This window comes from Octopus bimaculoides, chromosome 4, assembly GCF_046866305.1.
Source record: "Octopus bimaculoides isolate indiv1 chromosome 4, ASM4686630v1, whole genome shotgun sequence".
NCBI classification, from domain to species: domain Eukaryota; kingdom Metazoa; phylum Mollusca; class Cephalopoda; order Octopoda; family Octopodidae; genus Octopus; species Octopus bimaculoides.
The window spans coordinates 142211624-142229116 of record NC_142931.1 but is presented as its reverse complement, the minus strand read 5'-3'; the positions used below and the strand labels follow the sequence as shown (position 1 = coordinate 142229116).

The 17493-nt window shown below is 37.2% G+C and overlaps 1 protein-coding gene across 2 annotated transcripts in view; it reads left to right on the top strand.

Moving 5' to 3' along the window:
* The first annotated feature begins 6144 nt into the window (after positions 1–6144).
* Positions 6145–17493, top strand: part of LOC106881375 (YTH domain-containing family protein 2) — an 80162-nt gene continuing 68813 nt past the window's right edge. For both annotated transcript variants that reach the window (XM_089351584.1, XM_052967530.2), the window contains exon 1: positions 6145–6852. In XM_089351584.1, the coding sequence (XP_089207710.1) occupies positions 6832–6852 (21 nt within the window). In that variant the 5' untranslated portion in view covers positions 6145–6831. The remainder of the gene's footprint in view (positions 6853–17493) is intronic.

Below are 17493 nucleotides of genomic sequence, written 5' to 3'. Positions count from 1 at the left end.
CACCTAAAGCCCCACGAGGCTCCGGCAGGGTATGGTGGCGAACCCTGCTGTACTCTTTCACCACAACTTTCTCTCACTCTTTCTTCCTGTTTCTGTTGTGCCTGTAATTCAAAGGGTCAGCCTTGTCACACTGTGTCACGCTGAATATCCCCGAGAACTACGTTAAGGGTGCACGTGTCTGTGGAGTGCTCAGCCAATTGCACGTTAATTTCACGAGCAGGCTGTTCCGTTGATCGGATCAACTGGAACCCTCGTCGTCGTAAGCAATGGAGTGCCAACAACAACAACATTTGACACAAGGCTAGCAATTTTGAGAGAAGGAGAAAGTTAATTACATCAAGCGCAATGCTCAACCGACACTTATTTTATCAACCACAAAAGGCAAAATTGATCTTGGCAGCATTTGAGTTCAGAATATATTGAATTGGAAGAGATATCACTAAGCGCTTAGTGATAAGTCTAGCATGCTAACAATTGAGTTGGAAGAGATCTCACTAAGCGCTTTGTCTAGCATGCTAACAATTCTGTCAGCTCACTGTCCGGGCAACACTTAATATTGGTTTCAAATTTTGGCACAAGGCCAGCAAGCTCTAGAAGGGGTTAAGTCAATCAGATTAACCCCCAGTGCTCAACTGGTACTTGTTTGCAATCTTCAAAGAAAAAAAAAATGTTTGGACTAGGGGAAAGTATCCCCTTGCTTGGAAACTGGTGCAGATTGGGGCCTGGAAGAGCAGCCATTGGTAGAAAAACATCTCTTTACAAATTCTGTCTGACACTCACAAGCACAAAAATGCAGGTGATACAACAATGATGCTGAATATGATCTATCTATCTATCTATCCATATATATATGTGTGTGATTTTTTTTATTGCCCAAAAGGGGCCAACACAGAGGATATGTGTGTGTGTGTGTGTGTGTGTCTATTGATTTCAAACTTTGGCACAAGACCAGAAATTTCAAGAGAAGAGATAAGTTGATTACATTGAGTGCAGTACTCAGCTGGTATTTATTTCATCAACACTGAAAAGATAAAAAGGCAAAGTCAACCTCAGTGGAATTTGAACTCAGAATGTAAAGCTGGATTCCAGATCACTGCCTTAAAAAAATGTATTTTATATTATATGTAACATATGCTATAATCATAAACAGGGTAAAGTTTAACTGTTTCTCCACAGACTGAAAAAAAATGATGAACAGCTTTAATCGATTTTCTAACTTTACTGAGTTCTCATCAGAGGTGACCACATCATTCTGACAGTCTCCAGAGAAACAAGCAGCCAAACAGTTTATATACTCAACAAATGCAGCAGTTACTCTATGAAGGAGTTCTTAATTTGCATACCAAAAGTGTTTAACACTCTATAAATACCAGTGGCCTGTCAACAGGGATCTTAGTCCACACAGTATCAAGGTATGATATGATATATATATAACATATGGTATAATTATAAACCCGGTAAATTTTAGCCATTCCTCTGCAGACTGGAAAAAATGATGAACAGCCTTAATCGATTTTCCAACTTTATTGGGTTCTCATCAGAGGTATCCACATCATTCTGACAGTCTCCAGAGAAACAAGCAGCCAAACTGATTATATTGTGAGGACACATCGTCTAGTGGTTAGGGTGTTGCACACACAATCACAAGATTGTGGTTTCAATTCCTAGATCGGGTGGTGCATTGTGTTCTTGAGCAAAGTAATTCATCTCATGTTGTTCTGTGATCACTTTGATACCTGACACATGGTACACTGTGCACCTGTTCAGGTAATATTGATATGATGGAAGGAGTGAGCTAATGTACAGCTCATACATTTGACCACTATAAACAAATCATTTGTGTGCAGGTCATTCGGCAAAAGCTGAACACTCAGATGTCATTTTTGATGGGAGAGTATTTCAGTATTCAGAAACACATCACACGGTAAATGCAACCAGTAGATGCACTCAATAGGGCCAACATGGTGAGCAAACACATTGTCAGACAATTACCCCCACCCCCACCCACACACACCTACACATCAGCATGGTCGTCATCATCATAATCAACATTGAACATTCGTTTTCCATGCTGGCATCGACTGAATGGCTTGACAGGGACTAGCAAGACCAGGGGTCCCACATCAGGTTCCACAGTCTGTTGTGGCTTGGTTTCTATGACTGGATCTTATAGGACTGAAGTTAATGGCAACTTGCCATGCTCAAGAAGTCCTACTCATCATAGTTAAAGTCCCCAAGAGAAGTCCTAAAAGCATTATATTGACATCTATACACCCCACTCCATCCAATTTGTCCATCTGAAGCCAACCCTGCTTCTCATCTTCCAATCACCCATCCCTCTTCTAATAATAGCACTGTTCAGCTGCTGTAACTATATGAGAGCAGAAGTGCACATTATATTTCATTCCCTTTTGTGCCACCAGTTGTCCCTCTCCTTGGAACCATGTTTTTTTTCTGACATCCATCCCTCATTTTCTATATCACTCTCTCTCTCTCTCTTCCACTTCGTTTTCTACCAATCATCCCTTTCTGTTCTACTAGTTATCTCCCCCTTTCCCCTGAGCAACATCTTATGACAGCTTCTCCTATCTATCATTCTGAGCACCCTCTTTACATACTACTCACTGTATCCAACCTTCTGCTCCATTTCACATCTAGCCATCCTTCCTGTACAGCTACCAACTTCTCTGTCTTGAATCCCTCCCATTTCTAATATTTGCCATTGACCACCACCCTTCCACCCTTCTTCTCCATTCACCTCTTCATCCGTTTCAAACCATGTCATTCTCCTCTCACACTCTTGTGAACCTACCCACAAACCCTTCTCCATCCTCTGTTCTTATTCTCTCTTATACTCACCTGTGAAGCTACGTGGCTTACTGGTTAGGGTTATTTGGCTCACAGTCATAACGCCTTGAGTTTGATACTCAGTGGCACATTATGTCCTTGAGCAAGTCACTTTATTTCACATCGCCTCCGTCCACTCAGCTGTCAAAACCTAGTTGCAACTGTTTTTCAAAGGATGAGCCTTGTCACATTGTGTGTCACACTGAATCTCCCTCAGAACTACATTAAGATTGCACATGTCAGTGGAGTGCTGAGCCGCATGCACATTAATTTCACAAGCAGGCTGTTCCATTTTTTATTATACTCACCTTCTTATACCTTGAGCCTCTACTCACTACCATCTTTATCTCTCTTTCCAGCTATATCCTATCCACCCTTATAGAGGGTGTCCACAAAGTTTGGGTACACGGAGTAAATACAATCATAGCATAAACAATTAAATGTAAGAAATAATAATTTCTTAAAGTATGTGTTAATCCCCATGTACCCAGACTTTGTGGATACCCTGTATAATGTAGAGTAGCCATGTCTCGTCCATGGCAAGGTATGTTTCTGTCCCTTTATCATACTTTAGCCTCTCCCCACCTGGCATAAAGCCACCGCCCTCTCTACTACATCCTCGCTCAGTTGGGAAGACTTTTCTTCGCATTTTGCAAGTTACTAGATAAACTCACTAGAGCATTATCATCAACAACAAACAATCCCTGGAGATTACTGTTCCAAGTCTTAGGGTGTTTTACCTAGTTTCCATGGCACATAAGTGATTGAGATCACAACATTACCCCAGAATAGAATGCCAGTCCATCGCAGAGTTACTCAGTCAAAACTCAGTGAACTGGAGCAATGTGAAATGAAGTGTTTTGTTAAAAAAAAACACAAAGCATCTCACGGCGGGGGAATCGATAGCAAAGTGCTGTAATCGTGAATGCAACACACTAACCACTAGGACACATGGAAGAAAGCACCTAGTACACTCTGTAAACGGTTGATATTAGGAAAGGCATCCAGCTGTAGAAACCCTGTCAAAGCAGATACGAGAACCCGGCGCAGTCGCCTAGCTTGTCAAATCCTCTGAAAGTCTAACCCATGCTAGTATGGAAAACATACGTTAAATGATGTTGCTGATATATACACACACGCGCACACAAATACACATATACTATTATATCTAAATATATCTAGGTGTGTGTTGAATAATTTTTTTCTAACTTCTCAAGCAAAGGAATATCTATGAGGAAATATATAACCATTGGCGATAGAACGAGTACCTGACTACGAAAATAAGACTCGACGTCCATAAAATTTGGCGAAAATGAATGTAAGACGAGTGACGTCAGTTTATCACGTGTTTTAAAAGCTTAACTGTTAAAAAAAATAGTAATATTAAACGTTTAAGTTTTAATTAATCTTTTATGTTATATAGAGGTGGATGATGTGTGCGGTTGGTGTCAGTGTTGCTGTATAGAAACTCGAACCATATATCATCCCCCCTACCACCTCTTTTTACTTTTTGCACGCTCATAAGTTAATGACAACGAAATCCCAAATACCAGTGCTATCGTGAATGTTGTAGGCGCACTTTTATTTTGCAAAGAGCCAGAGTGTGTATAGACATTTATGTGCGTGAAGTGCGCGCGTGTGTATATATATATACATATATATATCATCCGAAATATATATATATATGCGCGAGGAGGAAGAAAGATGAGTGAATAAAGAGGTTAACTTCCGCCAAGATTGAGTTTGCTTCGACACCATACCAAAACCGTCTCAATTTATTTTATATGTTAAATAAAAAAAAGTGAACCGAACTACATAGTTGCTATCTCGTATAATTTAGAGACCTTCTGCGTAGTCACAAGATGCATTATATATAATATATATATATAGGGTATGAGTTTGTTTTCTCGGAACCAGATCAACAGATCGTGGTGGTGGTGGGGGAGACTTTCAATGTACCACGATGAATTCTTTGTGTCCTGATAACTTGTCAGGAAATATGTACGGTTTTCTTTTGTCAATATATATATAACAATGGAAAATAACCTCACAAACAATCAAACTACCCCTTACAAACACGATAACACAAACAATGAATCTCCTAACCCCTTCGTCCTTCTTAGGAAGCCCCGAGCTGTATTCGCTGCGGTTCTTTTTCCGCCGGTCTATCTCATGAAATTATGTTATTTGTATATTTTACCGCGCGTTTTCCTCTCCTTTATTTAAATATATCATTTTTTAAACGTGACACAATAAAGAAGACAGCATAACACTTTTTTCTTTTTTTCAAATAGAATTTATAATCATATTATTACGCTAAAATTTCGTTCCTTTTTACGGTTGCTTCTAATCAGTGCGAGAACTTGTCTAACTCCCCCCTCTCACTACCTTTCATCTCAGTTTTATTATTCTTCAATTGTGACTAAAAATGTACCGGGAACCGAAGTTTGGTCATCGTTAAATGGTTTTCTATTGGTAATTTGTATTTACATATACAAAAAGGTAACCTTTAAGTTTTATCTACAAAGCCTAAAACAAACAAGATTCTTGCTCTTAAAGATTTATTATTAAAACAGACAAATTTATTATAAAATGTTTCGTAACTAAATTAACAATTGTTGAAAAAAAGATAAAAAGCAATCTAAATAAACCTAAAAAAAAAGAAAAGCTTTGATATTTCTTCTGTAGGAGAAGAATATGTACATAATCAGGACAATTAACCACAGAATTGCGCTAATTATTATCAACTCTGGCGGAATTTTTGCTCAGGACCACGAGAAATTAAATTAAAAGCTGTAATGCGATTTCTTGGGTGCTTATTAAATTTTAAAAATTTGTCTTGCGTTAAAGTATTTTTGTATGTATGCATATATGGAAACAAGATTTCCATATATCTACAAATCGACAAAAAAGAACTAATTTAATTGTAGCGGAATTAATAAGAAATTGGGGGAAAACGCGCATACATCCATACACATACTCATACACATCTGTGTGTATATGTATATACATACATACATATGACCTGTGAGCATAGAAGAAACAATATATATTAAAAAATAGGAGAACAAAGAAAAAGTGTTGCTAATAGATATAAGCAAGATTTTAATTAAAATTGTTAATTATTTGTTGACTTCTATTATTTTTTTTCTTGTGTCTTTTTCTTCAGAGTTCACGATCAAGGACCAGAATATTTACCAACGTTCTTAGCATTATTATTAACTGCGATCCCTGAATGACCGCCACCACAACTATCACCCCAACTAATACTACTCCTCCTCACTTTCTTGCTCCGTCACTTTACAAGCTACATTCACTGGCAAACCGCCTCTACTGGAGCCTCCTACATGCATAAATATATATATATGTATGTATAACTATATACATATATATATATTTTTTTAACGGACCTCAAGGGGTTTGTTGGGCCCCTCTCACCCGCAAGCCGTCCCCTCCCTTCATTCTATATTATCTTCAAAGCCCTTTTTTCCCCCTTTTTACCCCTCAAAACTTCTACACAAGGAAACAAACAGGGAAAGAAATTATCCCTTAAAAAATTCCAAAGGCAGAATCGTTAATAAGTGTCTTTCTTATACATGCATTCTACTTCTGGAGTTTTTTAACATTTGTTTTCCCCACTCCCATCTCGAAAAACCCCTCGAATGAGGGAGAATAAGAAAAAAAAAGACTCATCAGAAGAGGGACATAGCATTTTCCCCCCTTTTCTAGCACTGTAATTTAAACGTCGTCGTCTCCCCCTACCTTTCTGTGACCAACACCACTTTACTTATCGTACAGCAAGACCTTCACTCTTAAACGGACGGACACTTGCCAAACTTGTCGCTAACCAACCAACCGACCACCACTCTACAAAACTCTACTCTTACAACTACTCCTACTAACAACAACAACAACAACAACATCCCGCACGACCACCACCACTACAATCATCATTGAAGTCTTTCAGGCCAAAACTCATCTGTGATGTCTGCCAGTGTAGATCAGGTAAGCATTTTATATATACATGCTCAACACATTCTTATTTATATATATATACCCACAACCTACTTCCTCTTCCTACCACCTCTCTATTCTTTCATGTTTTCCACCTTCGAGCTGTGACCATGCTGGGCTATGCCATACATATATATATTGCTACTTCCACTTCGTTTTCCTACACCCTCTGTTTTATGTTCTCAAACTTCGGAGCTGTCACCATGTTCAGGCAGCTCATAATTTGGGTAAGTTTTCAGATTAACACTCGCACGATCTTCACTAGGGTGTTAGGGTTACGGTTATGGTTAGGAACGGAATTCCCTAACCCAAACCCTAAACCATGACACCGTAACCGTAACCCTAGACCCTAACCTAACACCCTAACACCCTAGTGAAAATCCTGCGGGTGTTAATCTGAAAAATTACCATAATTTGTACGTATCTATTTCAGAAAGATAAATCAAAACAAAACCTTCCCATCAATGTTTTGATTTTCTATCTCGCTCGAAACCCAGGTACTTATAAACAGCATTCGATCATCTACTCTAGCAGTGTTATATATGATAAATTAACCAATTTATGGGAGATATCACTCGTGTATAGGTAATCAACAAAGATAAACAACTGGGTGGACATTGGAATTAGACACTGAGGGAAAATGGGTGTAACTTTTTTATTTTTTAATTTTTAGCGATTTTCGTTTTCGATAATGTGTTCTATATGTCACGGTCATGCGATTCCCCCTATAAAAAATTTTTGGTCCCCCCCTCCCCACGGGGGGGGGGGGGGGTGATTTTTTTTTTTTTGGCGATTTTCATTTTTGACATTGTGTTCTACATGTCACGCTTTTTACCAGAGAACATATATTCGAAAACGAACAATACAAAATAAAAAAAAATAGAAAGCCTGTAACAAAATTCGAAAGCAATTCTGATTCTGAAAAAAAATTGTTTGAAAAATTTCAATTCCCCGCCCCCACCAAGCATGCTATTTACATGCTAGAAATAACAGCCAAATCTGGTTAGGGTTAGGGAGAGAGGGGGTCCAAGGGTTAGGGTTAGGGGGAGAGGGGGTCCAAATTTTTTTTTGGGGAGGAATCGCATGACCGTGACAGAACACATTATCGAAAACGAAAATCGCCAAAATTAAAAAATAAAAAAGTTACAGCCATTTTCCCTCAGTGTCTAATTCCAATGTCCACCAAAGTATCTTGAAAAAAGCATTTTAACTTCTCGATCTGATCTGCTATGTCTACATGCATTGGTATTTACCGAAACAACAATTCAGACGTTTGTGTTGACCTGTTCGCTATCTGTGTATAAATTTAGTTGTCTATTTTTACAGAATGCATTGCGTTTGTGTGTGTATGTTTAGGTATATAAATTTCCAGGAAAACATACCGATACATGATCTTTGTGTGTGTGTAGGCGGATTTTTGGAATAGCTGTTTCTTAGAAGTCTCCTGTACCTCATAGGGAAAAGGAAACGGTACGCAAATGAGAGGCGGGAGTAAACACTTGAAAATATATATATATATTGGAAAATTTGTTTTTCAGTATTGTAATATCCGTTTGTATGAAAGTAGGTGTACTAAATAAATAAAACTGGAAAAAAAACCCATCCTTTCCTTTTTGCCATTGAAAGCATGTGTCGATGTCAACAACAAAAGCAACACTAGAAGAAATGGTCCTCGAAAATGCCAGTTAGCAATATTAATTATAATAATAAAGATATCGAATTAATAAAATCGACTTAACCCACACGTATAAAAATTTTTAAAAAAACGTAAGTTCCTCCCCAAAAACCATATAGGGAAGTTAAATTCGTCGTCAAATGCTACAACAAAAGGAAATATATTCACACAGACATGTCCACAGCTGAATTATAGAAATCCATGTATTTACGAAGGCTATTTTTCACCTCACGTTAATCACATGTTACTAATCACGCACATGTTCTCTCTTAATATTGCAGGGTTGACTTTTGCTACCCGATTATATATACACATAATGCATATGTATGGTATATATACATATATATAATGATTATATATACAAACACTCACATCGTTGTTTTAATGCTCACTTTTTATATGATTGCATGTTGGCATGATTACAGCAAATTCTGATGTCTGCTTTGGCATGGTTTCTACAACTGGATGGCCTTCCTAATGCCAACCATTTCACTGTACCATTGAGATTGCCAAGTAACTCGTGATACAAAACCCCCTCAACTAAGGGTGATGGCTTTATGAAAGGTGATGTGTGGTTAAAGTATGATAGAGGGATAGGAACTATTGTTTTACTGCAGGGGAGACAGATGGTTACCTTCATTGGAATAGAGAAATGTGAATACACAAAAGCTGAAATGGATTCAACAAGGTAACATAATTGAAGAAGAGAAAAAGAATTTACGAAAGGAAAAATTTAATTGGACTTTGTTAAATTTACACTGCTCATTAAATGGACTATGTACTGAAATTGTTTAACCAATCGAATCCCTTCTTAATATTTGCAACACACATGACAGTAGCAATGACTTAAAAGTTTGGTTTGTGTTTGCTCCTGCAACATACTGTAATAGTAGCCAAATACCACTCAAATCATACCCTATTATGTGTGTGTATATACACAAACACTCTGGGCCAAAGAAAAAGGCATGATGGCTATACCCTCTAAAATCACCAGCCAAAGGCTTTTCATAATGCACCTATGTGTCTTGCTTTATTTAAGGATATATGTTGTATGTATATGTGTGTGTGTGTGTGTGTGATCCAACAAGGGAGGCCTCTGCATAGTAGCTTGACCTAATAGAATTAGATTTGTTTACCATAATATTTCTTTATATATTTGGGTTCATGTCTGGTTGTACAACATGAGCAAAAGCAAACTGGGCATATTCTTTAAGAAACTGAATAAAGATAGCTAAAACTGGGTACTGCATAGAGGATATTATTAGAGGACATGTATCTATGTATACAGGCATTTCTTGTGGCTTTTTATGTTCCGAGTTCAAATCCTGCTGAGGTTGACTTTACTTTCATCCTTTCTGGGTCAGTATGTACCAGCTGAGCACTGGGGTCAGTGTCATCATCTAGTCCCATCCACCCAAAATTTCAAGCCTTGTGTCTATATTTTCTATAAAAGTAGCAAGCTGGTAAAATACTTAGTACACCTGGCAAAATGCTTAGCAGCATTTCATCCATCAATGTTTTGAGTTCAAATTCCAACAAGGTTGACTTGGCTTTTCATTCTTTTGGGGTTGATAAAATGAGTACCAGTTGAGCACTGGGGTCAATGTAATTAAGTAGTCCCTCCCCCAAAATTTCAGGCCTTGTGCTTATATAGTAGAAAGGATTATTATTATTGATGATGTTACATAGTATACAATATTGTGGTGTTGTAGATTGAAGATACTGTGTGTGTGTGTGTGGTAGGGGTTTGTGCTGGCTGTCAAGTCACAAAGGCCTCAGACAGACAACACTTTATGCAGTATGTGTGCAGTTCCAAGTAAAGCCAGGGCACGTAAAAAGTACCATTCAAATGTGGTCGTTGCCAGTGCCGCCTGACTGGCTCCCATGCCGGTGGCACATGAAATGCAACCTTCAAGCGTGGCTGATGCCAGTACCACATAAAAAGCAACCACTACACTCTCGGAGTGGTTGACGTTAGGAGAGGCATCCAGCTGTAGAAACATTTCCAGATTGGATTGGAGCTTGATGCATCCTCCTGGTTTGCCAGCCCTCTGCAACTTTTATACTTACATTCTTTTTAAAATTTGGTGGCACACTTGAACTAACAATATAAACTAAAAGTATAGGGAGAAAAATTTTCTTCAGTTCATACTGTGGCACACATAGCATCATCTTGTGACACACCAGTGTGCCACAGCATACCTGTTGCAGAGCACTATAATAGACAAACACCCTGTCCCTGAAAATTGCTGGACTTGTGGTTAGATAAGAAACATTATTAGCAGAATAATGAAAACGTCAGTTAAAGTGTCTTGCAAAATATCTTTCAGCTTTTTACATTTTGAGATCAAATCTTCCTAAGGTCAGCGTCATATTCCATGACACTTGGATTTATAAAATATGGTACCAGGCAAGTACTGGGGCAGAGGGATTTGATTAACAGACCCCCATCACCCAAAATTTAAAAATGCAAACATGGTTATATGGTTAAGAAGTTTGCTTCCCAACCACATGGTTTTAAGTTCAGTCCCAGTGTGTGACACCTTGGGCAAGTGTTTCTTATGAAAGTTCTGTGCCGACCAAAGCCATGTGAGCAATATGCATGTATATGTGTGAGATGCTTGCATCTCCTTGTCTTGACATTCTGTGAGAGTTTTAAATGACTATCCGTATCATACAAGTTATGTCGTTCGTTTCCAATATCCTGAGAGGATGGATATGTCTGGCCAAGGGGAAAATATCACTTTTGCTTGGAAACAGATGAGGGCTGGTGCCAGCAAGGGCATCTGGTTGTAGAAAATCTGCCTCGATAAATTCCATGCAACCTATGCTAGCATGGAAAAGTGGATGTTAAAACAACAGTGATATATGCCCATCTTCTGATGTGGAGGATTTTCCTGCAATTTTTATGTGCTGGTGCCACATAAAAAGCATTCATGAAAGTGTGCTTGTGCTGTGACAAGTAAAAGCACCCAGCACACTCTGTAAAGTGGTTGGCATCTGGAAGAGCATCCAGCCATAGAAACCATGCCAAATCAAGCTGGAGACTGGTGCAGCTGTGTGGCTTGCCAGCTCTGGTCAAACCATCCAACCCATGCCAACATGGAAAACAGATGTTAAATGGGGTCATGGTTTTGCAGAGTATCAGGCAAAGTGCATTGTGATATTTGTTTTAGATTTTTAGGTTCTGAATTTAAATACCCCCAAAGTCAACTTCAGAGCCTCAGTATAAATGTATACATTCACTCACACAATTGTCTGTGTATAGTTTAGTGTTCTGTTAAGGTAAGATCAACAAAAAAGTCCTTCATCCAGTGAAAGATAAATATCATTTAATGTATACAGTGTAAAGATACAAGCTAGTAATAGTTTCTTGCTGTGAAGACACTTGGCTCGGCAGGTTTTTATAATGTGCCTAGCCTTGTGTCTTCACAGCAAGAAAAGGCTTTGAAGTAAGTGTCTACTGGGGTCAGCGTTTGAAATATGATTTAGCCTTGCTGTGAGAGAAGGGAAAATAAATTGAAATAAATTAATCATTCATGATATCAATTCTGGAAGTTTACATGTTTTTTCTTACAAAATTTTTGTGGGGGCAGAAAATTTGCTTCTCAGTCACATGGTTTTAGATTCAGCCCCACTGTGTGTCACCTTCGGCCAGTGTCTTCTGCTATAACCCTGAGCTGACCAAAGTCTTATAAGTGGATTTGGTAGACAGAAACTGGAAGAAGCTTGTCATATATAAATATATATACATGTGTGTGTATGTTACTGTCTCCTTAGATTCACATGATAGATTTACACAAGTGGTGTCCTTCATTCTCATGGTTTCATGGAAACCTATCTGGTCATGGCGAAGTATTACCTGACTTGGAAACAGCTGAGGATTTGCTACAGGAAGAGCATCTGGTTGTAGATAATCTACTTCAGCAAATTCTGTCAGACTCCTGCACGCATGGGAAGTGGATGTATGTATATATTTACATGCATGTGTGTGTGTGTGTGTGTGTATTATAGGTGCAGGAGTGGCTGTGTGGTAAGTAGCTTGCTTACGAACCACATGGTTCTGGGTTCAGTCCCACTGCGTGGCACCTTGGGCAAGTGTCTTCTACTATAACCTCGGGCTGACCAAAGCCTTGTGAGTGGATTTGGTAGTCGGAAACTGAAAGAAGCATACACACACACACACACACACACACACAAATCTGTTATACACATACTTTTGTTTCTTTTTTCTTGCTTATTTCTTTCTTGCTCCAATTTGATAAAGGGTTCACCCAAAATGTCAGCCTGGTTCTTTTGCTTTCTTTCAGTGTGCAATTCGCTCTGCATAACATTTTGTGTATTCTTTGTTTATATTTACATTTTAACCACAATCTTTTGAATTTTTGTCTGCCTGTTGAAACCTCTCCAGTTGTCCAACTGCTCTGTCTCTTATTCCCCTTGTTCCATTTGTACTATATATATATATATATATATATATATATATATATACACTCTCTGAGTGGTTGGCATTAGGAAGGGCATCCAGCTGTAGAAACTCTGCCAAATTAGATTGGAGCCTGGTGTTGCCATCCGGTTTCACCAGTCCTCAGTCAAATCGTCCAACCCATGCTAGCATGGAAAGCGGACGTTAAACGATGATGATGATGATATATATATATATATATATATATATATATATACAGGGGTTGGACAAAATAATGGCAACGCCTTAAAATTTCAAACAAATTCATTTTAACCCTACTGACGTTAAACGATGATGATGATGACATGGTCCAGAGACAATGAGCTGCAGGCCTACATTGAGCTTTAGTGATAGTCTGAGCATGGTTTCTACAGCTGGATGTCCTTCCCAATGCCAACCACTTTGCAGTGCATAGTGGGTACTTTTCTTATGCCACTAATACTAATAAGGCCACAAAGTAATTTGCAAGACAGGTAAAGAGCAAGGAATGGAAAACAAGAGCCTCACTGAATCACGATTCTGCTATTACATGAACCCACTGTAATTGTAGATTTTATGCCAATATTGACCTAATAATTTATTCAGGATACACAGAGTTAATCTAATCTGGTCATCTTCAGAGACAGAAAGGATAAACATTTTATATACACACACACACACACATATTTATATATATGTTATGTATGTATAGTACGAATGTATGTATGTACATATGTATGTACATATATATGTATATATATATATATATATATATATATATATATATATATATATATATTCTTGTTTCAGTCATTTCACTGTGGCCATGCAGGAGCACCACCCTTAGTTAAATGAATCGACCCCAAGACTTATTCTTTGTAAGCCTAGTACTTATTCTATCGGTCTCTTTTTGCCGAGCCGCTCAGTTACGGGGACGTAAACACACCAGCATTGGTTGTTAAGTGATGGTGGCCAAACAGACACACAAATATTACCTATATATATATATATATATATATATATATGTATATATATATGTATATATATATATATATATATATATATATGTATATATATATATATATATATATATATATATATATATATATATATATATATAATGGACTTCTTTCAGTTTCTGTCTACCAAATCCAGTCAAGACTTTGGTCAGCTCGAGGCTATAGTAGAAGATACTTGCCCAAGGTGCCATGCGTTGAGACTGCACCTATATATATATATATATATATATATATATATATATAAAACCTAAATGCAAAATTAATAAGTCACAAAAGTGACGGCGGGTGCTGACATGCTAAAAATAAGAGTTAAAACAACTCAAAAGCACTGTCTTAATGACTGACAAAAGGAGGTAAGTCTCTAGCAGTTAGGGTCATGATGGAAAGAACTTCACAGTCAAGACAGAGTTGGAAGTGCATTGTGACCAGTGATGTATAACTGCATCTGATGGTCTGGTGGATACTGTTGTGTGTGTGTATTAGGTTAGAGAGATGGTTTTGTTGCATTTCATGATGGGGGAAGAAACAAATGCTTCTTTGGTCTTAATTGATATATTTAATCAAGGTAATATTTTCCTTCTTTGTTGATGACATAATACCAAATATTTGGCAAGTTGTCGATCCCTCGAGCATAACATTCTTCAGGTTTCAAAAGAACACTTGATATAATTTTTAACCTTTCACAGATAATAAACTGTTCTCCCTATACGAAATGTTGCAATGGTCTGAAAAGATGATTGTCAGATGGCGCAAGGTCAAGTGAGTAAAGAAGACAAGGCAAAACTTCTGTTCAGTGCTATAATCCTTTCCTGGGTGACCTGGATAATGTATGGTTTTGCATTATTGTTTAAGAGCAACACTCCTTCATGACTGACCAATGATGGGTGCTTTTTGTGTAGTGCTTCCAGTTGATGACAGCATGTCTCCACATTAATTGTTCTGTTTTGCTTTAACGTGTCATGATAAATGGCACCCTTCATATCACACCAAACACAACATAACTTGTTTTGTGTGTAATTCTGGTTTGGGGACAGATTCTTCTTTGTCATTGGATATGATTATAGAGATTCTATTTTTCTTCGCTTGTGATGATTCTACCCAAGAAAGGTTCAGTAGCAAGTCTACTCTTTAACCCTTTAGCATTCAGATAACTGTGTTAAATGCAGTGCTTATTTATCCACCTTGTTTTGAATTAATCATGCATTATCTCATAGCTTTGAGATTTCAGTGATGTGATTGTTTAGTCTTAGAGAGGCATTGTAGAGGAGAGGCCAGATCTGGTCACTTTCAACATAAAACAGGCAGAATATTTTGGCCGGATATGGCCAGTTTAAATGCTAAAGGGTTAATGACAAACAAAAGGTTACGTACTGATTAAATTGGGAGGCAGTTAGATGATAAGGGACTTCCTGACCAAGTTTGAGTACTTTTCTAAGTTCATGAAGTTGTTTCATAATCAAAGTGGGATTTGAATTGAACTATTTTGCTAATCCTGGTGCAGTTTGCTTTGGATTTTCTTCAACTATGGTCTTTAGAAGCTCAATATTGATAGAACTAGGTCATCCAGATCAAGGAGACTCTGCGAATGAAAAATTACCTGAGCAAAACTGGCTAAACCATTGTTGGCATGTGCTGATACTTATAACATTCATTTCCATAGACAGAATGAGTATTTCTTGCTGCTTCTATTGCTGGAAAGCCCTTTGTAAATTCAAACAGCATGCAATATATCTGATATGGATCTGATCTAAACTCCTTTCAAAAGAGCAAAATTCATACAAATGGCTGTTCATCTTAGGGGTTTATAAACAAGGAATTAAGGTACAAGCATTCATGTTTTACATTTTTTTATTAACCCTTTAGCATTCAAACAGGCCATATCTGGCCCAAATATTCTACGTACTTTATGTTTAAACCATCTAGATTCAGCCTCTTATACCAAACCTACAATGTCATTCTAAAAATAAACGATCGCATAATCAAAATTTAGAAGCTATGAGCTAATGCATAATTAATTCAAAACAATGTGAATTTTGACTGAGTAATCAGAATGCTAAAGGGTTTGTGGTAAGAAACTTTTTAATTATTTTAGTTTATGAAAGCAACGTACAAAGTAATCTTTATCTTTTCTTCCTCCTGTGTTATTGATTTTTTCTTCTGATTTTCTGTTTCCTTCTGACAGCTTTCTCCCTTGACTCTGAACAAATTGAAATAAGCTTCTTCTAAGAAAATTAATAAATAGACAGATGTATTATTGTAACAAATAGCCACTGTTATCTTTTATTATATATGAATAATATCCTTTTACCTTTCTGAAATTAATAAACTTGTAGGTAAATCTATTTTGCTATTTATTTAAACAAAGGTAAATACTTTAATTCAGTGACAGAGTAATTCAGTAATTTAATATATAAATATTGTTTCTATCTAACAACTAAATACATCTATTCTTTAACAGAATAAATATAAGCCTACAAAATGATTCTGTCAATTTAGTGAAATAGACAAATTTGTTTAACAATTAATCACTCTTCTCCATTGTATTCTGTTTTCTTCTGTCTTTCAAAAAGTTCTTTTTCTTTATATTTTCTGTTAACCGTCTAATCTAAAACATGCTTGTGTGTCTTATGTCTGTTTTTTAACTGTCGGTCTGTCTTTCCATGTTTCTTGTTATCGTACTTTTAGATAATTAAACAAGCAAAAATATTTCCTTGTCAAGGTTGAATACAATGATTGAAGAATATGTCTGAACTGCAAATGTGAAATATTTTCCTCTTGTCCTTATGATGAGAAATACATTTTAGCCAACTGATCCATTTCATCTTAGAAGTAAGGGTTAGTCCTTACCTAGAAATCCCCTTACTATAAAAAGGGATTATTTCCCCTACATCTAAGTGCCCATGCATGTTTTTCAAAAGAACCTTCCTCATAAAACCGATTTTATAGAAAGAGAAATCTTATAATTTCTTGAAGCAACAAAATTGACAGGTGGAAGAAATTTGCATTTTCTTAATAATATGGAATATGGCTAAACACTTCCATCCAGCAATTTGATTATAGAGGCCCAGAAACACTATAGCTTCTATAGATCTAATGGAAAAAGAAAGCATTGTTTGATTCTTATGCCTTCTTCAAGCCATATATGTCTTGTTAGACAGCATTATGATTGGTGAAGAAGAGGCAAGCATTGATAAAGAAATCAGCAGTGAAAGAAATTTCATATGTTTCTTAGAAGGCCAGAAGGCACATGCTACCAATATGCTTGTGTAAGATGCCAAGGAAGTGGAAATGGTCCTGACTTGCCCCCAAAATCAGGACTGAATGCAAAGGTGAAGATAATACAGCTAGCCATGGTGAAGTCTGAGAGAAGCACCAGCGAGAACAACTGATACGAGACAAAACAAATATAAGCAAAGATACTTGCTAAAACTGAAAAATAATGATACCGTAAAGGACAGATCCTGGATCACTTCTAGGTTCCACCTAAGGGCTGT